General features: G+C 40.1%; 1 protein-coding gene, 1 long non-coding RNA gene and 1 other non-coding gene across 3 annotated transcripts in view; all 3 read right to left on the bottom strand.

Annotated features, from left to right (window-relative positions):
- Positions 1-9,971, bottom strand: part of ANKRD62 (ankyrin repeat domain 62) — a 73,780-nt gene extending 63,809 nt beyond the window's left edge. The window contains 7 exon segments of the mRNA XM_033178401.1: positions 3,958-4,025; positions 6,490-6,627; positions 7,964-8,070; positions 8,656-8,829; positions 8,981-9,095; positions 9,788-9,867; positions 9,869-9,971. Of these exon segments, the coding sequence (XP_033034292.1) occupies positions 3,958-4,025; positions 6,490-6,627; positions 7,964-8,070; positions 8,656-8,829; positions 8,981-9,095; positions 9,788-9,867; positions 9,869-9,964 (778 nt within the window). The 5' untranslated portion in view covers positions 9,965-9,971.
- Positions 5,127-5,232, bottom strand: LOC117064323. Its single transcript, XR_004429385.1, has one exon. It is a non-coding gene; the product is annotated as a U6 spliceosomal RNA (small nuclear RNA).
- A 1,276-nt stretch (positions 9,972-11,247) lies between the features above and the next one.
- LOC117064183 lies at positions 11,248-18,514 on the bottom strand. The gene is made up of 3 exons (XR_004429311.1): positions 18,404-18,514; positions 17,868-18,031; positions 11,248-11,337 (listed from the first exon to the last, which is right to left on the bottom strand). It is a non-coding gene; the product is annotated as an uncharacterized LOC117064183 (long non-coding RNA).
- Positions 18,515-18,724: the final 210 nt, after the last annotated feature.

The raw sequence follows: 18,724 nt of genomic DNA, 5'->3' as shown, positions 1-18,724 counted from the left end.
AAAAGGGCATAAGGCCAAGAAAATAAACATTTTAAAATGAATAAACTGAGCTTCTTATAATTATTTCACCTTGCGTGGGTGAAAACATCACAGTAGATTGAGACTAGTACAAGGACTGGAGATAAGGAAACTACAGCTTTGACTACAGACAGAGTTTCCTTTGTCTCCCAGTCTACCTGGTTACCTTTCATCTACCTTCTAAGTGAGGGGTCAGCAAACTACAGGTCACAGGCCAACTCCAGCCTGCCATATGGTTTTGTACATAAACTTTGGAGCACAGCCTATCTATGCCTGCTTTCACACTTCAGTGGCAGTGTTGAGTAGCTATGACAGAGACTACATGACCTAAAATATTACCTATCTAGCCCTTTACAGAAAAAGCTTGCCAATCCTTGCTTTGTACCATAACCAGAATGCCCTAATCCTTCTCAAATCTAATCTTGAGACTTCCCTGCTGAAAAATTTCTAGTGAATGCCTGCAGCAAACATTGCTGGTTCCCTACCTAATAGCCATTCTTTATTTTTTCTTGCTGGAGAAATGCAAGTCTACTTAGATATTTATCATCTAATATCCCTCCTAGCTCCAAGAAGAGAAATGATTATTCTAAGCAAATCACAGTAATTACATTTGCTTTTCCAGTGCCTGGTTTAGGAATGAGCAGCTCGTGTAATCAGGGCAATAAAATGTCACAGGAAGTCCAATGCAAGCTTCTGACTTTTCTCCATTTTCTGAAAGAAACACGTGAAAAAAAAACAACCCTTCCAGCCTTTAGATATTGTCTTGTGAGAACATGGTGTTTGAAACTGTTGCTAAGTAGCCAACCATGAAATGTGGCACATATACACCATGGAATACTATGCAGCCATAAAAAAGGATGAGTTTGCGTCCTTTGTAGGAACATGGATGCAGCTGGAAACCATCATTCTTAGCAAACTATCACAAGAGAAAACCAAACACCGCATGTTCTCACTCATAGGTGGGAACTGAACAATGAGATCACCTGGACTCGGGAAGGGGAACATCACACACTGGGGCCTATCATGGGGAGGGGGGAGGAGGGAGGGATTGCATTGGGGAGTTATACATGATATAAATGATGAATTGATGGGTGCTGACGAGTTGATGGGTGCAGCACACCAACAAGGCACAAATATACATATGTAACAAACCTGCACGTTATGCACATGTACCCTAGAACTTAAAGTATAATAAAAAAAAAAAAAAGAAAGGAGGTAGCAACAAAACACTGCGAACAGCGCAGCTGAAAGAGGGACGAATGAGATACGACGGTATCACTGAACCACCAAAACAACTTTGGCTCCCATTGTTTTAGCTATTGTTAGTTAGGTCATCTAACGTTTGCAGTCAAAAGCACCCTACCGAAGAATTTTTCCATGGCCTACAGATAAGATCTACACATTTCTATATGTTTAAAAAGTCTTTCCTAAGCTTGACTTAGCTAGGTATTCAAATCATTACCAACCATTCTCATAGCATACTTTTTTTTTTTTTTGCACTAGCAAAACTGAACCAACTGCTCATAAACTCTGCAAAGTTCCCTCAAGCATCTTACCTTTTGCATTTGCTTTTCCTTTTGGCAAATGGGCGATCTTGTTAGCTGTTCCTTCTGCCAAAGACACAATCTTGTGAGATATTCCTTTTGACAGGGAGCATTCTTCTGCTTCTTTACCTAGCAAATGTCTACTCACTCTGCTGCATGCTTACCTTAAATCCTACCCATGTTTTAAAATCTTTCATTCCCCACCATGGACATAACATATTTGGCACATACTGAATGCGATAAATACATAATAAACAATAATTATAAGCTCCCAGAGGGCATCTGACACACAAAAAGCACCGAATAGAGTAGTAAATAATAAAAATGACAATAATAACCATGGCTTCTGACTATGTATTTTTAAATGTTTGCATTCTGTACTTATTAGAAAAATGCTTACTACCTTAAAGACACTTTATATTTATTAAGTGGACAAGAGAATGAAAATGTTTTCTTTGAAAACTCTGTATAACCATAAAAATTATGAGCACCTTAAAGACCAAAACTATGTCTATTCTACTTTTGTCTCCTGTAACTTGGAAAGCCTAACCTACAGGCATTCTTTCATAAATATACATTAAATCAAAGGTGTCCTCATACACTTCAGATTGTACAAGTGCATTAGGTGTCACATCGAGGTAGGAAAGTAGCATCTTCGTTCTTCTGAAACATTTTTGTATGAAGAAAATTACCAAGCAAACCCTCTGAAAAATGGCACCGAATCACGCCTCTATTTTGGGAGTGAATGTGAAGTTGTAGGGCTGTGTGGCAGAGCACATGTCCTACCTCAAAGAGACAGCCCTTGCTCTGTTCTGGTAATGGTTGCTGTACTTTTACCATAATATGTTGAGCCTAGAGTTGGGTTATTCGAATATTATAATAATCTTTTAGCTAATAGTAACAGAGTGTCTTCTTCTAATAAAATTGATGTTACCATGACAATTAACTAGCAGAGAGAACAAATTTCACCCTAACGAGGTAAATATATCTCATTTTATTTCCACTTGGGGGGAATTAAGTCAACACTAGTGAGACCTTCTTGGTATAAGAATATGTAACATGGCCTGTGCTTCTCAATAAGGAATTTATTTTCTGACTTCTCCACACACTGGGTATCTTTAAAAAATAACATCCTATTGGTATTGGTACAGTTCTTATTGTTTGTTTGTTCATGGTACCAGAAAGATCTCATTGAAATTCTAGTTTTAAGGAAAGTTACTTTTTTGTGACACAAATCACCATGTCAGAGTTGAGCTCTGAATAACACAGGTTTGAACTGCAAGGGTCCACTTATCTGCAGATTTTCTTTTGCCTTTGCTACCTGAGATGGCAAGATCAATCTCCCTCTACCTCCTACTCCTCCTCAGCCTAGTCAACTTGAAGACTCTGAGGATGAAGAGCTTTATGATGATCCACTTTCCACTGAATGAAAATATATTCTTTCTTCATTATGATTTTCTGTATAAGTTTCTTTTTCTCTAGCTTACTTTATCGTAGTAACAATACAGTATATAATACATATAACATGGCCGGGCGCGGTGGCTCAAGCCTGTAATCCCAGCACTTTGGGAGGCCGAGACGGGCGGATCACGAGGTGAGGAGATCGAGACCATCCTGGCTAACACGGTGAAACCCCGTCTCTACTAAAAAATACAAAAAACTAGCCGGGCGAGGTGGCGGGCGCCTGTAGTCCCAGCTACTCGGGAGGCTGAGGCAGGAGAATGGCGTAAACCCGGGAGGCGGAGCTTGCAGTGAGCTGAGATCCGGCCACTGCACTCCAGCCTGGGTGACAGAGCGAGAACTCAGTCTAAAAAAAAAAAAAAAAAAAAAATACATATAACATAACAAGTATGTTTTAATTGACTGTATAATCAGTAAGATTTCCAGTCAACAGTAAGCCACGAGTAGTTAAGTTTTAGGGGGGACTCCAAAGTTATACACAGATTTCAAACGGAATGGGGGACTGGTACTCCTAAATCCCACACTGCTCAAGGTTGAGCTGTAATACGTATTTATTAAATGCAAAGCATTTATTTTATAAATTAAAATATCCAATTTTATACAAGTCCAATTCATCATAAGGTGACTATAAAGAAAACATACCACATACTAACTTAAAAATATTTTTTCTTATTTACACAAAAATATCATCTAGAATTTCAGAAACTATGATAATGAATTTTTTTCAGATAATACTGCTTGAGATTATAAATTGCCTACAAGTAACCTTTTAAATAATTCTGAAATCTAGATTACTAAGAAAGTAATTAAAAAATATACATTCAATTTATACAGTGGTTTTTTTAAACTGCTGTTTTGTGATGAAAACTTCCTTCCTCTTACTTTTTTATCTATGTCAGGACCATTGAGAGAAATTCACTATCAGAAGTCATACCTGGATTTCTATTTTGAAGATGTTTACGTCTCTTGTTTGCTTTATATTCAGAAATTAGTCTGCGAATGCTATGTACAAAAATGTAGTAAATACAATTACTATTTTAATACTGATATGAAAAACATTTACCAAATACATTACATTCTTAAGAGTATATCAAACAATATCAGAACTTTAATTATATACTTTTAGTTTGTAAGCTTACAAAATTCTTACTAAGCTTCTAATTAAAGAAGAAAAAAGTAAAGTATTTATGAAGTGAGGACAGTATAACTCAGTAAATGAACTCATGTAAAGTTGACATAATGGAAAATGATCTGACTCATAAGAAGTCCTAGCTCTGTAACCAATGGATATTTGTTCTTGGACAAGTGGCTTCTCTTAGGCTCAATGTCTTCTTCCAAAGAATGAAGGTTTTACCACCTCATTCGCTAGGTTATTATAAACGTTTAATGAATTCACATTTTAATGTGCTCAGAAAAAGAGTAAAGCAATGGAATAATTTGTTCTTGAACATTCTGCTGAAATTATTTTGGAATCCCAAATGAAACCCGATGTGTATTTTCCCATATGTTCTAATATTAAAATGGTATGATCTTTTGAAAATGTTGTTAAGTCCTAACTTTGTTACTTGTTCTATTATTTGTATGTAGCTTATGATTTAGGACATCTCAACTATTTCACAGTTTGTTAACTAAATTGATAAATAGATTGTGTCATTAAAATAGATAACATGATTGTCCCTTGTAACTTATGTCATCAATCACACCAAAGGCAGAAAGCTAACAGATGTCAAGACCTGGCTTGGACTACTACTATTTTTCCTCTATAGACTCTAACTCTGAACCAGTGGATCTTTGTTAGAATGATGCTGCCTCTCCATGGTCATCTCCAACTGACAAGGAAGACAAAAACCCTCATATTTTTGAAGTGTCATGAAGGAGATGCAAGTGGTTATTTTCTCATTTCTGAGATACATACTAACAATATATGTGCACACAACACACCATGGGTTACTCAGCTCTATTCTCATTTCACAGATTACCTTACCCCAATGTTTTTGTAATGAAAATGTGTGATTTCATTATTGGCTAGCACCTGTTTTGCTTCGACTCACACTGTTTTCGGGAACTTGTCAGCAAACTAGTCAAATGGCCCTCTTGTAACAGTGTAATAGGGACTGCTTCACAGATTAGTGCGTCACGCTTATGCAGGGGTCATGCTAATTTTCTCTGTGTTGGTCCAACTTTAGCATATGTGCTGCGAAGCAAGCACAAAGCCCTACTTTTATAAATGGATGCTGATCAGTCATGGATGAAGCTTGGCTCTCTGTTCAGTCTAACTCACCTACTTGAGACTTAGATAATTCCGACAAATGGCTTTCTATGAGGTAAAATTTGAAGATACTTTAAAAACTTGAGGTAGAGGGGCAAGTGGGCTGGGAGATTTTTATTATTATGGAAAACAGATCACTCGAGGGGTCAACCACAAGTTGGTGCCCACTGCTCTGAGGAAGGATAACATGGGCCCTTCCTCTGTCTAAGAAAAACTGCTACATAAGATATAAAAGAGCTTGGGGTAAAAATGTGGTAACAAAGAAGAAAAAACTTTGATATCTTCCTACAACACTCTCTGAACATATCTAACAGCTTAGAACCATCCCAACTAATATTTGCTAGACAGAAGACAAATAAGGGACTCAAAGAATAACTTACCACGAAGGTCTAGGATTCCAGGCTAAGATGTGGGCTCCACATGAGGTTTTGAGTATGGAGGAAAGGGTCAATTTGCTCCCTATGTGTGTGGGTAAAACTAGGATGTCCAGCAGCCACAGCAGGGTACTGGTGCTTTGGAAACAATGGCTGGGCTATAAGCATATTTATGTGAACTACAAGTTGTGACTTGGAAACCTACGTATAGATTACTATAAAGACTGAGGATCTGAATCAGAAGGGGCAAAGGTCAATCTTTACCAGACTGTAGGAGCAGTTTCAATGACAAAAAAAACAGTAACAGAATCCATATAAACAACAGAATAGTTAGAATGTCCTTTCCTCAACCCCTACCCCCTGCACCCCACTGACTTGTAAAACATGATTGTCTTCCTTGGACTTAGAACCTCTTAGTTTCTTGAAAAATTCAAGGTAGAGGGTATATGAGATAGCTGCCAGGAGATAGTCCAACATTTTCTGATACACTGGACATTTCAAGACTCAAATAACTAATTATAAAAATCAAAGATGTGAAACTATTTTATCCCATGCGTAGGGGTTATACTTGGAAAGAAATGGAAAACATTAGGATCCCTAAGCATAAAAGTCTTAAGAGTCTTGAGTTAAAGAATCCTACACTCATTGCTACTTCTAACTTGTCTAGTCTTATGCCTGATTTCTGGCTGATGAAGTGGACTAACTCACTGCCACTCCAAAACTACCTGAACCCAACTATGAAATCTCACCTGATGTATAAGATGCAATGGTTACAATTACTTTAAACCTCAATTTAGCGTTCACTAGCCTTTTAAATACTTACGCTTGAAAGTTATAAGCAACGGCGTAGTCTTCTGCAGTCCATCCAGATATATCTTGGCAACAGACATCAACATTGTGCTGAAGAAGCTGGAGGACTACACCTGTTGATCCATTACAAGCAGCAAGAATCAGGGCTGTTCTAAAATAACAGAGAGATTGTTTCACGCTTAGAAACTTTAGCAAGGTGATGTTAAAAGCTAAATTTATATACTTTACCAATTTAATATGCCTGTCCATGTAGAATTTACCAATTATATGTACTAATAAACACAAGCATCTCGGGTGCTGAAGGGGTCATCTGTGTAAATTGCCACCAGAGCCAAATGGAGGGAACAACAAGGAAGCCTCTTGTCCCACTGGGATACGACATAGCAGAAGCTGCTAAAATAAAGTCTTTGGATGGGCAGGATACTATGCTTTCATCACCTATCTAAAGTAGCCAAAAATTTAAGCGAAAAATTATCCATTTCTTCCCTAGTCTGACATAATATACTGTAATTCAAAATCAGCTTGGGGTCAATAAGTAAGAGCTATCTGCAGGTTTAAAACAGTAACAATAATGCTAATAAATAGACATAGTAGTTTCAGTTAATAATGGTGATAATCATATGCGAGGCACTGGATTAAATGCCATATATACATACATTACTTATACACAACCACCCTTGCAGGATATATTATCCTCTTTTTTCATATAGGGAAACATACTTGGTGATAAGCAATGTTCCCAAGGTCACACATCTCGCAAGTAGAAAAGCTAAGAATTAAACCCAGTCTTGTGTGAATCTACAGCCTATCTCTTTTTTTCTCATTGTCACCCATGGCTTGTATTCATTAAAAGAAAAGTTTACTCACTTAAAGCTATCTTTTTTCCCTCTGCCCATACTAATTAAAAATAACATCAAAATACACTAGAGGTAAAAAGAAGAAAAAACCCAACGAACCCGCAGTATCTGGCAAGAACAATTAATAGTTACGTAGGAATAACCTAACATTAATATTCTTGAAAGAAAGCAAGCTAAAGCAAAGAGTCATCCAAAAGACAAAGTGATTTTCAACTCTAATTTATCTTTAACATAGTATTTTGAAAGGAAAAGCATGTAAGAAGCAGAGGTTGAAACTACTATAGAAGAGGTAAGAAATTTCAATACTGAGTCACAAAGTCAACTAAAAGTTGAAGTCCATACTTTTAAAACAAATAAAACCAATATGAAATCCCTTTAGTTAATATAATATGACTCAAAATATCACCTCATCCATCAACAAACATCAGTCAATATAATGAGATGAATCCTGCAATACACCATTTTTATGCTGCCCAGTCCAAATAATTGTTTTTCTACCTGATGATTTGTGTTATTTCTCTCTATCCCAATAATAAGTTAATCTTATCAAAGTAATATTTCTGACAAGTGACTGTTAACACTCTAGAACAACACTCAGGTTTAAAAATGCACAAAAAAGAACTACTGTACCTTCTAAAATTATCTATTGCAGTTAAATCTGGTTTTTTCTTCAACAAAAATGTCACCATTTGCTCTTTTTTCCTATTTATGGCAAGTAAAAGTGATGTACATTCACCCTGCAAAACAGTAAAAACAATTTATAATTCACAAAATTACATACTTCCCAACTGAACTGAAAACCTTATGTTAAGATCCTATGAACTTAAACATGAAGCAGAAAGCAAATTAAAAGCAATCCCTTCCTTCTCACTCCACCGTGCTGGCCCACACGCTGCTCCTTCCCTTTCAGATACCCCTCCTAGGGTGTCTGGAAGGCACAGTAGCAGACTGGAGCACGTATGCCTCATATAAAGAGGTAACCACTGCACAGCATACTGAACAACGATATGAGCTCAAGGGAATCCAGATGGATCCTTTAAGAGAAGCCTGAAATCTAGATCTGTGTATGTGTCTCCTAAATTTTACATGTTGACACAACTTATGGAAGTAAGCTAAACTAAATCTATGGGGCACATTTAGACTACAGACCTCGTGTTTTCATATTTGCTATGAATGTATTTTTAAATAGTTGTATGTAAAGCAAATATTTGCATGTAATATACTTCCTTCTAGTTTCAGATGTTCTACTAAAAAAAAAATCATGTTAATAGTAAAACAAATACACTTGAAATACTTTGAAAAGAACATTGGTTGATCTATACCTGGCTTTTTGCTTCAATATCTGCACCATATGCAAGCAGTTTTTCTGCCATTGATATATTCCCATTATCAATGGCATAGTGCAGAGCAGTGTTGCCATACATATCTCTAACATTTGGGTCAGCGCCATGTTCCAGCAGGATGGATGCACAAACTTCTTCTTGACCTTGCACAGCCTGCCAGTATCAGATCAAGAAATAGACTGTAAATTCTAGGAAATCTTCCACAGGATTCACCAACTAATTATATTTCAGTGAGGTGAATTAGTTTTATTCTGTGAATTTAAATTAAATCCATCCCATGCTGAAAGAGTTGGCTACCACATACCTTGATCAGAGCTGTCCTGTTTTCACTGTCAGTGAGGTTAAGCTGGCATTTTCTGGCCACCAAGTCAGCTACCACTCCCGGATGACCGTGGGCACACGCCAAATGTAGAGCAGTCCTAGGAGAGGGAGAGGTCATTTTAGGCCACTGTAGTGCACAGTCCCAACATGCAACGATGCATGGAATTGTAAACATCAAATAGTATGTTATCCCTCTGCCTTCAGAACAAATAGTTACTCTTCTCGTCAAGAAAGGCAAGGTTTCCACATCCCAGGTGCTGCTGAGCCTGCCAGGGTAGAAAGCCCAGTGCCCTTGGTGACAACACTCACCCCCCCCCCCCTTGCATCCTACCCACATCCTAACCAACTCAGCCCCCTACCAGTCCCCTCACTCCATCCAACCCCCACCCCATCCAATCCTCACTCCACTCCCCACCACAGTCCCCCACCCCATCCAACCCCCACCCAAATCCACTCCCCACAGTCCCCCACCCCATCCAACCCTCACCCAACTCCACTCCCCACCAGTCCCCCACCCCATCCAACCCCCACCCAACTCCACTCCCCACCAGTCCCCCACCCCATCAACCCCCACCCAACTCCAACTCCCCACCACAGCCCCCACCAACTCCACCCTCACCCAACTCACCACCACAACAGTCCCCCACCCCACCCACTCCACCTGACTTCCACCCCACCCATGCCTTCACCGCACCATATCTCCCCTACCCCGAAACCAGGAACGGGGGCTTCTCCCATATCCCCAGGCCTCCTTCCGCAGCCCCCAGCGCCGGCTTCCAGTTCCCCTGACCTGTTCTTGTTGTCTCTGTCGTTCACGTCATTCAGCCTGAGCAAGATGCTCTCCTGCACCTTGTTCACATCACCCGCGATAGGCAGCTTTGTGGATCATGCCCAGATCCTTCTGCCGGACTCGGTACCCGGGATTTGAGAAGCCATCCTTGCCACGATTCTTCCTCCAGGGAGCCATGCAGCCCCTGCAGGTCCCCAGGGACGACCCCCCAACCCCCTCCTGAAGCCAAAGATCTTCTCCCAGGCTGAGGGACCGGCTTCAAGACACCTCAGCTCCCACTCGCTTTCTGCCGCTCTGGAGCACAGCACCAGCACGTCACCAGGTCCAGCCGCAGCCTCCGTCAGGGACACTCCAGTCTCCAGCCGCTCGGAGGAGCACCTAGCCCAGCAGAGCCGTTAGGCACCAGCGCGCATGCGCACCTCAGCCGGCCCACGACGCCCTCCGCGGAGAAACCGCTCACTCTCGCGGGCGCCACCTGCTGGCAGCACCCTCTACCCGAACCATTAGGCACCAGCGCGCATGCGCATCTCAGCCGGCCCACGAGGCCACTTGCAGAGAAACCGCTCACTCTCGCGGGCGCCACCTGCTGGCAGCACCCTCTACCCGAACCATTAGGCACCAGCGCGCATGCGCATCTCAGCCGGCCCACGACGCCCTCCGCGGAGAAACCGCTCACTCTCGCGGGCGCCACCTGCTGGCGGCACTCCCTACCCGAACCATTAGGCACCAGCGCACATGCGCACCTCAGCCGGCCCACGAGGCCCTCGGGAGAAAGAGGTCTGGGCCATGTGCACTCTCGCGGGTGCCCCGTGTAGGCGGCCCCCTACCCAGCTAGTAGGCCATGCTCCCCGGAGTGGGCAGGGATCCCTGGTGCGCACCACCCGCCTTGCCCCAAGGAGCCACTGACTGCTCTGCCCATGCCTGCTGCTAGGACATGGCCTGGGAAACTCAGCAGCCTCCTGGATGACAGGTTTGCCACCACCACGGGGCGGCGGTGGGCTCCACCCAATTCCCCGCTTCCCAGTGGCTTTGTTTACCCACTTAAGCCTCCACAATGGCGGGCACCCCCCCCAGCCTCGCTGCTGCCTTGCAGTTAGATCTCAGACTGCTGTGCTAGCAACCAGGGAGGCTCCGTGGGTGTGGGACCCTCTGGGCCAGGTGTGGGATATAATCTCCTAGTGTGCCGTTTGCTAAGACCCTTGGTAAAGCAGAGTATTAGGGTGGGAGTTACCCGATTTTCCAGGTGTTGTGTGTCTCACTTTCCCTTGGCTAGGAAAAGGGATTCCCTTCCCCCTTGCGCTTCCCAGGTGAGGCGATGCCTCGCCCTGATTCAGCTCTCGTGGGTCGGGCTGCACCAGCTGACCAGCACCGATTGTCCGGCACTCCCCAGTGAGATGAACCCCGTACCTCAGTTGAAAATGCAGAAATCACCTGTCTTCTGTGTCACTCACTTTGGGAGCTGGAGGTTGGAGCTGTTCCTATTCGGCCATCTTGGGCATGCCAAATTTGCATTTTTCTTTACTTACTTCACATGCAAGCGATGATCACTACTTTAAAAAATCCATTAAAAAGCCAATGTTTTCCAATAATTCTACTTACAAAGGATAAAAAAATTATTCTGAAATTCATATGCTTCTTCATCTCTATTTACTAATTCAAAATCCATTTGAAGTTCCAACACATACAAGAAAATCTATATTCTCAGCTTTAAAAAAAAAAGGTAAAGGTAATCAGCTGGGCACAGTGGCTCAAGCCTGTAATCCCAGCACTTGGGGAGGCCAAGGCAAGTGATCAAGAGGTCAGGAGTTCAAGACCAGTCTGTCCATGATGGTGAAACCCTCTTTTGTATTTTGTAAAAATGCAAACATTAGCCAGGTGACATGGCAGGCACCTGTAATCCCAGCTACTTGGGAGGCTGAGGGAAGAGAATTGCTTGAACCCAGGAGGCAGAAGTTGCAGTAAGCCGAGATCACACCAAGCACTCCAGACTGGGTGACAGAGTGACACTCCATCTCAAAAACAAAACAAAACAAAAACAGGTAACCAGGCCTGGCGTGATGGCTCAACCTGTAATCCCAGTACTTTGGGAGGCTGAGGCAAGTAGATCACTTGAGGCCAGCCTGGCCAACATGGCAAAACCCTGACTGTTTTAAAAATACACCAATTAGCCAGCGTGGTGTTGCATGCTTGTAATCCTTGGGAAGTTGAGGCATGAGAATAACTTGAACTTGGGAGGTGGAGGTTGCAGTGAGCCAAGATCGTGCCACTGCATGCCGGCTTTTTGTTTCAGGAAAAATAGCAAAACAAGTAATCAGATAATTATGACATAATGCAATATGTAAGAGTTGATCCAGAAAAAATTGTATCTGAGCATGAGGAAGACTTTATGGAAGAGGCAGAAGACAAGAGGAGCTCACCAGGCCGAAACAAACAAACACACAAACAAAAACAAAACCAGACACAGTAGGAGAAAACCATTCTACATAGAGAAGAGAATGTGAGCACAGGGATTCTACATAGAGAATAGAATGTGAGCACAGGGATTCTACATAGAGAATAGAATGTGAGCACAGGGATTCTACATAGAGAATAGAATGTGAGCACAGGGATTAGGCACGTGGCATCCGGTTGTTTCCTGGGAACTTGAAAGGTAAAGTGTAAAACACATGAAAGTAAACGCTGTGAGAAGAATGCTACACTCAACTTGAATGCTACGCTAAAAGGCTGGCGCTCACTGCCTGCAAGCAATGACTCTTAGACACGGGGTCACAGTTGGATTTGTGCCACTTTTGTTTTCATGTTTCATTTGAATTAAGTTTTCAAAATACCATGAAGCACATATAACCTGAAACAAACTGTGAAATTACCTTAAAGGGAAAAACACTTATTTTTAAAATACCTGTATGTCTTTATATATAGTTCAAATTAGCATTATTCTGATTAGATAGAATTTTGTTTGAAAATAGAATGATTTTATTAGAAACTTTTGTATACTTATAGTGTAGTATCTATTCCTAATATGAAAAGCTGGATTTACCAGTAGAAAATTGCAATTACTTTCTCTACAGTAAACACATGCAAAAGGATATCACTATGATATACCTACATAGATTTACAAAAAGGCTAAAATTTCCCATTGGAGATTATGTTAGTTATGAGTTCAGCCTGAGCCCTTAAAAACACAATAAACAAAAATAAATCCAGCAATAATTTACCAAAAATACATGTAGATGAGTTTAAGTCTTAGTCTTCTGTTTAAAACTAAGCTTCTAAAAACTCTTTCTGACAGCATTTATTAAACAACTCCTCTTGACCCAAACTTCAAAGTAGATAATTCTAGAATATAAAATATTGTTCATTTTGAGCATAGTTAATAGAAGGTAACTTTCAAACAGAAAACATCTGATTAACATTGCCACAAACTAAGGAAAATGGTGACCTGTAGCCATGCTAACAGGTAGCCAACCAGAACCAATTTTAAATCTAGTCAATCAATGACACTGGCCTCACTAACACCAACCAACGAATGCCAGCCACTTGTCTCTGAAAGACATCCAGAGACAAACTCACCCCCATCCGCATGCCTGGAAGCGCTAACGAATCCACAACAGTCTCATGCAGATAACCACATTGCTCCAGATGACGTCAACCCAGTTATGCCTGTGAGAGTTGGCCGAGCCTTCAACTCCACTCTTCCACAAACCTTATGTAAGGATCAGCAACTGCTCCATCACAAGAGACTGTGCCTGACCAGCACAGATCTCTTACTAGAGAAGACAATAAATCCAACTTTTTTTTTTGCGACAGTGTCTCACTCTGTCACCCAGACTGGAGTGCAGTAGCAAGATCACTGCTCACCACAACATCTGCCTTCCAGGCTCTAGGGATACTCCTGCCTCAGCCTCCCAAGTAGCCGGATTACAGGCACACCACTACTGCCAGCTAATTTCTGTATTTTTTGTAGAGATAGGATTTCACCATTTGGCCAGGCTGGTCTTGAACTTCTGACCTCAAATGATCAACCCGCCCTGGCCTCCAAATTGTTGAGATTACAGGTGTGAGCCACTGTGCCCGGCAAAATCCAACTTTTCTCTATTTATTTCAGATGCTAAAGGCTCATAACCCTTGGAAATAATTTTTACATCCATTGCATTTACCACCTGATATTTTCTTATTCCTAATAAAATACTAATGAAGTTTGAAACTCCTGTGATCCCTTGAGCCATGATTAAAATGATCATAATTATCAGTAATAGAATAGTGAAAACCCGCACAACACTGGGGTGTGCTCCCTAATTAGAAAATCATTCATATAGAGAGTACAGCTCATTAAAAAGAGCCCAAAGAATCCAAAAAGGGCATATAATTGCCAGGTAAAATTGTCAGAATGAACTCATGTCAAACTGTATTTTAAGTGAGTATTAGTGTTTAAAACCATACACCAGGATAAACTCTATTCACTCATTCGGTAAACATTTATTGAGTTGCTACTTATTGTATTATATCCTTTCCTAGGCAATGAAAAACACAGCGAAAAAAAATCCTACTCATGAGTGCCAAGTAAACACAAAAAAACAAATAGCAGAGGCAAAATACGTAGTATGTTAGAGAGGAACAACTCAAGCAGGAAAGAGGAACGTTTATGTGCAGGAGGGGCAAGGTGGCGAAAATATTAGGATGACTAGATAAGACCTTGCTGAGAGAGTGGCTTTTAAGGAAAGAACTGAAGAAATGGAAAGAGTAAGCAAGGAGGATATCTAAGGCAAAAGCACTCCATACAGAGTCAACTGCCCAGTACAGAGGGATGCAGAGTGTGTTCACAAAATAGAAAGAAGTTCCAGCTGCAGCAGACTGGAAAGAGGAGAAAGGCAGAAGCCGAAGTCAGGAAAATAAGAAGTCAGATCCTGGGTTCCTTTGGAGTATTAGGAGAAAATTTGGCATATATTTTGAGTGAAATGGGAGGCAACTAGAAGTTTTTAACCAAAAGAGTGACATAATGTGACATGTTTTAATAGGTTCACTGGGTAAAGCATTGACGAAAAGAGGATTAAACATGGAGAAACAGAAAGACCTATTAGCAGTCTATTACACTACTCTAGATGGCCAATCAGATGATAGTGGAGTGGCTTGGACATGAAAGATGTGCTGGGTTTCTGGATATATTGTGAAGTTAGACCTGATGAGATCTGTCAACATCTTAGCTGTGGAGTGTCAGAGATGGGGGTCGGGGGAGGGAGAGAGAGAGAGAAGGTGTGAGTCAAGGAGGACACTAGGCAGAGCATTTGCAAGAGTTGTTATTAATGGAACAACAAGACTACATAAGGGGCAGGCAGGAGGAAGAACATCAGTAACCAGATTTTGGACCTGATAAATTTGACATACCTAATAGCTAATCAAGGAGAGATGTCAAGTAGACAGGCTGATATACAGGTCTGAAATTAAGGAGAGAAATGGGCTGGAAATATAAATTTGAAAATCATTAGCATATACAAGCTGGTAAAAGTCAGAAGATAAAAGCTCAAGAACTGAGCCCTGGGTCACTTTAATCTGTGAAAGGTAGAAGACGAGGAGATGTAACCAAAACAGGCTAAGATGGATGGACTAGAAAGTCAGGAGGAAAATCTAGGCCAGAGAGTGAGATTCTGAGAGCCAGTGAAGAAAGTGAAGTATGTTGATAGGTTACATAAAACCAGATCTAAAAAATTGTATCTAGATGTGTCACAGTGAAAAATCAGTGACAACATGGAGAATAACAATTCTGGAGAGTGGTGAGAGTGAAAATTATGGCAGTGAGTTCAAGAGTGAATGGAAAGGAAACTTGAGTCCATGAGTACAAGCAGTTTAATTTTAAGGACATCATGCCCACGTGGCATTATCATGCATGATCTAATTTTCTTCTTGTTAAACTGTATTTTTCAATCCTTTCATAATGATTAAGGATTAATTACGTGGTGTGTTTTAACACCTTAATAGTTTTTAAAAATTATATATATATGGCATTTTAAAAGCCAGACAAAGGTAATAAATAACATCATAAAATTATAGAACTAGAAACCCCTTGAACACTTCTATATTATAAAGCTGGTTATCATTTTGCTCATGCTTATAAATAAAGACCACAGAAAGGCTAAAGGGCAGTATTTCCTACCTGAGAAAAATCACCCAACTCAGATATTTTGCACTCACCAAATATACAAAATGGTTGGTCATATTAAAATATTAAATTCTATGAGATGAAAAAAGATGAAAATTCAAATAATCTTATTTTGTCAACGGAATTTTTGTAAATTATATCATAGGAAGTCACTGTGGTAAAATATGGTGCCGTGCATGCTGAAATGTCTTTTAAAAGGATAATGGCAGGCATTCAGAGTGCCTCTAAACAGGAGGTTCACTGCATTAGCAGCACCCTGGTTTGGCACAGGAGTCAGCAAATCAGTACTTGTGAGCAAATTCAGCCCACTGCCTGTTTTTGTAAGTACACTTTTCTTGGAACACAGTGCCACCTATTCATTTATTGTCTGTGAAAGATGTCAGAGAACTTCTGGTCCAGAAAACCTAAAATAGTTACTATCTGGCTCTTTACAGGAAAAAACTGGTCAACTCCTAACTCGGCAGATCAAAGATCCTTTGATATAGTGTAACAAGTTTTACCAATGCGCTGAATATTTACATGGAATACAGATCCCCATGTGCAATCCCTTGGGAATATTCAGATTATTCTGAGAATTCAATATTTGAGCACTCATGCATTGAGAACAAAAAAGCAAATGTCGTAACTAGCAATTTTGTGGGTAACGTAAAGTGCCAAGGTAGCATGTAGTTTCCTTTTGCAACTCAATAGATATTACAAGTATTAAGAAATTACAGGCTGGGCACAGTGGCTCACGCCTGTAATCCCAGCACTTTGGGAGGCTGAGGCGGGCAGATCACGAGGTCAGGAGATCGAGACCATTCTGGCTAACATGGTGAAACCCCATCTCTACTAAAAATACAAAAAATTAGCCGGGCATGGTGGCAGACGCCTGTAGTCCCAGCTACTTGGGAGGCTGAGGTGGAAGAATGGCATGAACCTGGGAGGCGGAGCTTGCAGTGAGCCGAGATCGCACCACTGCACTCCCGCCTGGGCAACAGAGAGATTCTCCGTCTCAAAAAAACAAGAAATTACAATATGATAATCTAACAAAATTTACTTAAGATGTGTTATCAAACTAAATGTTTTAAATATATTTTACTGATGAAATAATCAGTATACTATAGCTCCTACCTCATTTTTAAAAGAGAGTTTCAAACTACATTATTTAATGAGTATGACAATTTAGCCATTTCCTCATTAATGGGATTTTAGACTATCTCCAGTTTTTTGATATGACAATGCTACAATGAAAATTCTTAACATATGTAAGCATGTAACATATATTAATATCCTTAACAACTTTTGTCATACTTGAGATGTTTTATAAACATGTTACATACACATAGAAATACATAAGACATATATGCATGTGTGTGTACATATGTCTATATGCATGTAGCCAACATATATAACATACAATAGGCCAACGTATATATATAACATACAATAGGCAACGTATATATATAACATACAGTAGGGCAACATACACACACACACACACAGATACATATATCAGAAATATATGTTGCCCTATTGTATGTTATATAACATGTAATAAATGTCCATAACTTGTGTGTATGTGTAAAGTCATATTTCCTGCAGGATCCAGTCTCAGAAGTAAAGCTGATATGTTAAAGGAATGACATATTTGAAATTTTGACACATGCTACTAAATTACCCTTCAATAAAGATTTACCAAATAAGTGTACGAGAGAACTTTTTTTCCCACATTTGCCCACACTAGTTATTTTTTAATAAAATACCAATATGCTTGGAAAAACTGTATCTAATTGCTTGTTAATTTGCATTTTTCTGATTACCACATAAGACAGAATATCCCTAGTGAAAGTATAAAATTCATTAACCATGCATATTACCTGAAATTAGAATTCATTTGATAGTATAATAACAATAATCTACTATCAAATATTGCTATAAGCTTACCTATTATACTCTTCACTCTTCTGCCTGGGAAACTGATGATTATCAGGTTTTCTGCCTCTTCTTTCTTAAATTAATTCATCATCATCATTGTCACTGTTATCAGCATGTAGGTTTCTTGCCACTTCCATTTTCTTATTTCTGCACTTTCTCATTTTTTCTGCAAGCTGCAATGGAAGTTTGATACTGAGAATAATTGTCATTATTTTAACCAACAGAAAGAACTCTTTTGTCTTCATTCATTTTGTAACTTCAGTCTGTCATAAGTCATTAAAATACCTTCTGCTTGCTTTCATTTTATCATTATTAATGTAAGTTATAGTGTGATTTTTCCTTTGAAAGTCATATAAAGTCTGATTTATTTCTGTTGGAGTGAATACAACACAATTTTCCAAACTTTCAAAAAGGGCCCGTTCCAAATTTGTGCTGTTGTTCCCATCCACTCTTTGCTGTCTAATGTAAATTTCACCCTCTTGTGACGAGCAGAAGCAGAGAAATAAAAGGACAAAGCCGTGAAATCTGTCCTCTTCTATCTTTACCTCCAGGAGTTTACACTGAATGGCCAGATTTAGAGGATGTGACGTTGTGGGGCTTCAGGAACAGAAAGGAAGCTTTTCCCTCTCTGGGGTAAGCTTTCCCCACTGTCTTTTTCTTTTTTCATTCGGATCCTAGGACTTCAAAACTGTGAAGGTGCCTGCTGAAATACAGGAACCAAAATTCGAAACCACAGAAGCAGCAGAGTGAAACTGCTGAGGTGCTAGTAGAGTTCTGGAAAATGAGATGCTTTCCAAATTTCACATTCACTAACCATGACATTTTATAGCTGAGGAATAGACAGTGAAAGTAATTATTTATTTCAG

This window comes from Trachypithecus francoisi, unplaced genomic scaffold (genome assembly GCF_009764315.1).
Source record: "Trachypithecus francoisi isolate TF-2019V2 unplaced genomic scaffold, Tfra_2.0 Lachesis_group19, whole genome shotgun sequence".
Classification (NCBI taxonomy): domain Eukaryota; kingdom Metazoa; phylum Chordata; class Mammalia; order Primates; family Cercopithecidae; genus Trachypithecus; species Trachypithecus francoisi.
This window is presented reverse-complemented; position numbering and strand designations above follow the sequence as displayed.